Raw genomic sequence first — 6,333 nt, forward strand, 5'->3', positions numbered from 1 at the left:
GCCCCCGAGCCAGAAACGAGCGCCGCGAGAGCCCGGGGCAGGGTCATGCTCTCGTTTATTCACTTCATATAAAAATCTCTTAAGAATGCATCTGAACACAATATAGAATACTATAACATACATTGTGTGAAACTTTTGAAAACAATAAAATAACCACCTGGAACAACGCGGTGTTCAACAGACATACAAACCCACGGATCATGCACAACTGTGCTATTTTCATTAACTATTTAGTCACAAGTTGGACCAAAAGCTTGAGACGTATTTTACAGACGGGGAGTGACACCAGCGGCGCTGCCTAGCAAGCTCTGTCGGAAGGAGTTTCACAGCACAATTATGACACCGGTTCACATTTTTGCCATGGAAATTCACATTGGGCTGTTTGGCGACTGGAACGTGACATTTAAAAGCCGGCCTGTCCCCCGGGCTTTGCGCCGGCACGGGCCGGCCGCCGGGAACGCCCTGCCGGGGTCCGTATGTCTCCTCCGCTGCGTTCAGGTTCTTTTATTTTATGCAATACAAAAGGTTACAAGAAAAAAAGGCAACTCTTATTCCGAGTTTTCTACTCAATTAACATCACCGCTGACAGGCAATGTTAATTCATATAAATTAATAACTTACAAAACATTACAGTATATACATTACATAATAAATACACTGTTATAAACAGTAATGGAGGTGTTAGAGCTCAAGGCAGTGCAGGAGAGGGACGGTGGACCTAAACCTAGGGAAGGTGAACGATAGGCGGGAGAAACACAAATATCCGAGCGTGCAACTTCCACTGCGCAAAGGAGCGGCGGAGGGGGACCGTGCATCACACACTGCCTCGCTACGCTTGCCGGTACACGTGCTGCGGTGTGCCACGGGAGCAGAACTACCCCTCACCCCGGGCACAACAAAAACAAACCCCGCCGGGGAGAAAATACTGTGATTTCTATAGCAAGCAAACGGAGAGGATGCACAATGGCACGCGGTGACTCTGAATGGGGAGAAGCCTACGCAAGGTGCAGGAAGGAAACCGGGAACCCCTTCTGCTGAGTCTGCGGAAGCGAGTAACCGCAATAAAGTGACAGGTATTGCCCACGACAAGAAAAGGAAGACTGCTTCTTTCAACRGGAAGAATCAGAAAAGTATCCATCAATTTGGAAACACTTTGTGTCGCTTTTTATACTAAACTCCGTGTATTTAATAGACTCTTGAAAAGACATGAAAGTGTTTACAAAGAAGGCACACAGGTCTGCAGACAGGTGGTCGGGTGGACAGGTTTTATACGCAGAGCTATTAATCAGTAGTTTCTATCAGTCTAACTGGTATAAATTCCCAAACCTACCGGTATAAAATCTCTCAGTTGTGTGTCGCGTACTGTTCGGTGTCAAGCCAAGCCAGCCCCAGAACACCGCCACGCTTCTCGCTGGCAAGGCTTAAACCACAAGGTAAATCATCTGCTAAGTTCCTGAGCAATCGCTCGCGACGCGATCTTGAACCCTGACTCCAATCTCAAGTAGCTGGGAGGATCTTTCAGCCGGTGTCAGACACAGGCCGAAGATGCAGGCTGCAGGCAGGTCCCACGAGGCTGCTTGCATGCTCATGAAGTGTTTGAGATCCACGTGCACGGGGACGGGACATTATGTGTCGACGGGGGACGTGTCTTCCGTCACRATTTCTATGCCAGCCTCCCTCTGGGACTCCTCTTGCCCCGGGCCAGCCACGCGGAGGCTCGTGCTATTGCTGAAGTAGCCGATGTTGTCGCCTTCCTTCTCCGGCCCGTCTGAGTCTTCTTCCTCGAGGGTGAGTTCGAACTGGAACTTCTCCATGAGGCTCTGGCAGTCCTGGCCGCGCTCCTCCAGCGGCGGCGAGGGGCTCTGAGGTATCATGCTCTGGTACCAGTTCCTGTTGTCCTCCAGAGTGTCCAGGATGTCCTGCGCGTCGGGCTGCACCAGGTCGGCCCACGTCTCCCACAGCGGGTGCACGATGTAGTCGATGAACCCCACCTGCGGAGCACAGGGACACGCGTGCTTGGGGCGCGGGCCGGGCGGCGCAGAGCCCCCGCTCGCAGGCGCCCCCAGGCCCGCGCAGGCGCCTGCCGCGCCACGCTGCCCGTCGCAGGCCGCCGGAAGGTTGCCCCCTTGTCCGAAACCGACCCCGGGATGAAAGTTTAACGGCAGGCAGGCGCTTCGGGGAACCCGCTCACGAAGCTGCCAGCCCCATCCCCGGCTCCCTCCGCGGGATTAAGTATCGCCGTAGATGTCTTCTGCTGACCAGCGACTCCACGGCGGCAGCGCAGGAGCCGGGACAAGCTCCCAGGGCAAAGACCGGGAGAACATCCCGAACATCCCAGGGGCTTTGGGAAAGGTCAGCCGCGGCCGTCAGCGCGCGGGCGTCGCGGGCGGCCCGTTGCCGTCCTCGGTGCGGGGCCGAGCAAGCCGTCCCGCGCGCTCAGCGAAGGGCTTCGGGGCACGCGCGAGAGGGGCAATTTGGCAATGAGGTCACCGGTTCCTTAAACGAGCACCCCAAAGAGCCGACCAGAGGGCAAGCACTGACCTTCAAATACTCTGATTCAAAGGGGTAATTTCTAGAGGACTCAAACACCCGCCTGCTATTTTTCCATCAGCCCCTTTCTTCCCCGCAGAACGGAAACGCCACCTCCGTCGCTGCCGTGCCACGAGCTGGCCAYGTTGCCGGCAGACAGCAGCCGTTTTAGGCAATTCTGTTCTTTTCACATAGCAAAAAATGCTATTTTGAAACCTCCGTGAAGTGCAACCRTGAAACAGAAAATCAATCGGAGCTCACATGTGGAGCACATGGGCATTTTCCGGCCAAGCCTGGCCAAGGGATTCGTTTCTTGTTAGATTAACGAATAAGACAGATTTTTCCAACAAAATCACCATGCGGTTGAGTGAATAATTTTCAAACCACTTGGCTTAGTCCAAGACGACRTTTGGAAATAATTATCATCAATTTTGTTACTTTTTCAAGCTGAAAAACCTCTCTGATGACTTGTTCAAGTCATTTAAAAACAATGACCAAGACACTATTATATAAAGACTGGAATACGTTCAGGCCARCATAAATTACTGGCTTCATTACAGACTAACCGGGTGAAATTTTGTGGCCCGTGCTACACAGGTCAGTACAAATCTGACCTTGAACATGTTTAATCTGTGAATCAGAACTAGGGATGAGCCWGTTAATTCTCCAAAAAACAAGAAATAGCCAGAGCTTTTTAAGGTTTATATTGACGTAAATAAATATTTCTTTGACTTCCCAACACCCCCAGCACACAGAACCTCCTCCAAGCCTCTGGCTTAACCAGCCAGATCAGGCGTCGCAACGCATTTCAGCACGAGGCCGAGCTCCGACCTTCCGTGAAGGAAGGGACGAGAGGAAACGGAAGGGAAATGCTCCTCGTCTCCACGAGCGACTGACCGCGCCGCTCGAGGAGGCTGCCGCGGCTAGGYGTTTCTAGCGAGGGCACGATACCAGCAGGTCTAGGAGGTGCTAATGAAGAACGGAGGAGGAGGTTGTCGGCTGAGAAGGCAGAAGAGGCCTGGGAGAAGGGGACACCAGAATGACACTTYTCAAGCCTAGGGAAGGGGACGGAACCAACCAACCTCGGAAAAGAGACACAAATAGGGCGGGACAAACTCGCATTTGGAAATGAGGAGAAGCCAAGGRGTAAATAAAGGAGTCTGAATAGCCTAGTGAGTGCAGACGAGCTTCGGGCACAGCTGGATGTCAGGGTCAATCAGAGCCAACCCTCTGAACAGCTGGCTCTTTGCCTAATTGTATTAGAGAAAGCAGATGAATTTTGTCTCTGTTTTAAAAATATGAACTTAGGCAACAGAAAAATGCAGCTGAAGGCCAATTACCTGCGATTTTTCCACTGACGCTGTGTGTTTGTCACACATTGGACTGATTTCCATTCCTCTTTCACGTTCCTTGTCTCCCTGCTGGAAGAACTCCTCCATGATTCTGTCCGTCCACTGCCGGTACAACTCCAGAGACTTCGTGGGATTACTCAAGTCCGCACAATGTACCATGTTTCGGAGAACCTGCAATTACATTAATTGAAAAAAAATCATAAAATTAAAATGGAAAAAGAGGACAATTTCACGCTATATGTGCTTGCTTAATTCAGAACATTTTAACCACAGGACTTGTATATTATGCATCATTCTGTAAAAATATTAACATTATAAAATAATATCCAAATATGAGACCAGCCACTAGGTCTCTAATAGTAAAATCTGTGCTATATTATGTTCAGATGACTCGATACCTAACACACATAGTGTTAGACTAACTACATCATAYGGGTTTGTGCTTGAATGCAGGTGCTTCCCACCATTCAAAATTTATTTTCATGTCCTCATATGGTTTAATGCTCCTACTTTATTAAATGAGTAATATCCCTTTCACACAAATAAAATGTGTCCGGTTAACTGTGGCTGAAAGGATTTAGACAGCAATAGAGTGACCYGTCTTAACATCAGCAGTTTTAAATAAAGAGGTTTCTGCTGTGAGTTTGTTGTTAAAAACTGGCCATCAAGGTACACCTCGTGCTACTAACCAAGTAGCCTGCTCCAGCACTGCTTGGCCATTKCTGTAAATGAAGGACTAGATTACATATAGAGCACAGATTGTTTACCACTGTTTCAACTCGGTGCAAGAGCTGCRGGCTGCTTTACGCAGCCTTCTTCACAGTCTTGCTATTTTTTTTTTTCCATAAGACAAACTGTCACAAAATGGGAGAAAGCAGGAAGGAAATTCAAGAGCCCCCAAAAACTCAGCTTCAGACATTAACCTCAGAAGAATTTGCATCTTTGCAGTTGCACACTCTAGTGTTACGAACACAATCCCCTAACACTCTAGCATTACAAACACTATCCCATTTAGACCACGTTGGGTTTTTTTCTTTTTTGGTTTCTGTGATGCAGAACAGAAGAAAATATGAAGCCTATCGACCTTGCATGATTGCTCAAATATCACCATTGGCTTTTGCTACATTTGGCCCACTTAAAAGCCACAGCAAAAACAGGAACATGGTTTCCCAATACTGCACAAAACGTGCAGGCTGCTCTCACGGTGCAGGAAGGTGCCGGCAGTACCTGTATTCTGTCAGTGTAGTTATCCAGCAGGAGCACCCCGGAGCTGGTCACCTTCTTCGTTTCCACCATGGTCTTCAGGTCAGCTAGCAGGCTCATGTGCTTGGACATATCTGTTGCTAATACCTTTGCAGAAGTGAAAACAYGATCTTAAGTACGGGCAGCCGCACAGAGGAACTCGTGTTTTGTTTTAGAGGAGCAGCGGTTTGTGCAGGTCAGAACACACAGGCGTAATTCATACCATGTCAATCACCATCTTCCTGAGGGTCTGCCGCTGCTTCTTGGTGAGGTTCTGGAAGATGTCGCAGTGCTCTTCCTGAAGCAGTTTGAAACCCACGGCAAGATGGTGGTTCTCCAGAACAGACTCGTCGTTGTACATCAGGGCTAGCTCTGAATCTAGCAAAGACACGCAGATATGCGGGTTCACTAGGGGAAACGTGCTTTTGAACAGGAACCTCATACTGGGTACCGAGATGTCTATCTGTACGCAGTTCATCAGGGCACGGTTTCTTCTTTTGTTTCGGTTAGGCYAAGAGTGTGTGGTTGCCCAATCTGAGCACTTATGTATATTATATAAACAGCCCTTTGCTCAGTTCTAATGAACAAAATAGTACCCAGTTTGCTTAGCTACAGGCTTCAAACTCACTGACAACAGAAAGCTACAGCCTGCAAAGATGCTTTCCAAACAGAACAATACCCACATTTTGGAATCAAGATACGTGCTTAGCCCGTTGCAGAGCAACACACAATATTTAGCGTTATTGTTGTCAATAGCAATAGAAACATAAAATATATCCTGCATTATTTGTCCATTATTAACGATAAAACTTGCACTCAGGACTGGAAGGACTTATTATGCATTAGTAAGGAATGATATCCACAAGATTCAAGGTCACTTTGTAAATTGTACTGCAATAGCTTCCTTTGTTTTGATAGGAATTTAATTACTGATTCATTTCAAAATGTGTAACTAGTTTACTGCATAATATTTTGAGAAAGTAATACAAAAGTCTTTTTTTGTGACCTCACTGTAATGGAAAATGTGTCGCAGATAGATTAAGTTATTGTTGTGTCTGAAACAGAACTTACTTGTATTAATTAGAAATTGATTGGAGACACCAGGGTGATCCACATCATGAATTGCAGCTGCAAAAATTGCAGCAAGGATTTCCAAATCAGTGAAGACGGCCTAAAAAAAAAAAAAAAAAAAATTGGCACAGGAGGATGT

The 6,333-nt window shown here is 47.7% G+C and overlaps 1 protein-coding gene across 1 annotated transcript in view; it reads right to left on the reverse strand.

Annotated features, from left to right (window-relative positions):
- Nucleotides 1-38: 38 nt before the first annotated feature.
- The window catches only part of PDE4B (phosphodiesterase 4B), a 191,900-nt gene continuing 185,605 nt past the window's right edge, over nucleotides 39-6,333 (reverse strand). Inside the window, exons 13-17 of the mRNA XM_085315232.1 lie at nucleotides 6,195-6,294; nucleotides 5,347-5,501; nucleotides 5,109-5,231; nucleotides 3,870-4,052; nucleotides 39-1,991 (exon numbers count right to left, since the gene is read on the reverse strand). Of these exons, the coding sequence (XP_085171358.1) occupies nucleotides 1,626-1,991; nucleotides 3,870-4,052; nucleotides 5,109-5,231; nucleotides 5,347-5,501; nucleotides 6,195-6,294 (927 nt within the window). The 3' untranslated portion in view covers nucleotides 39-1,625. The remainder of the gene's footprint in view (nucleotides 1,992-3,869; nucleotides 4,053-5,108; nucleotides 5,232-5,346; nucleotides 5,502-6,194; nucleotides 6,295-6,333) is intronic.

This window comes from Rhea americana, unplaced genomic scaffold, assembly GCF_003343005.1.
Source record: "Rhea americana isolate MKP2758 unplaced genomic scaffold, rheAme1 scaffold_423, whole genome shotgun sequence".
NCBI lineage: Eukaryota > Metazoa > Chordata > Aves > Rheiformes > Rheidae > Rhea > Rhea americana.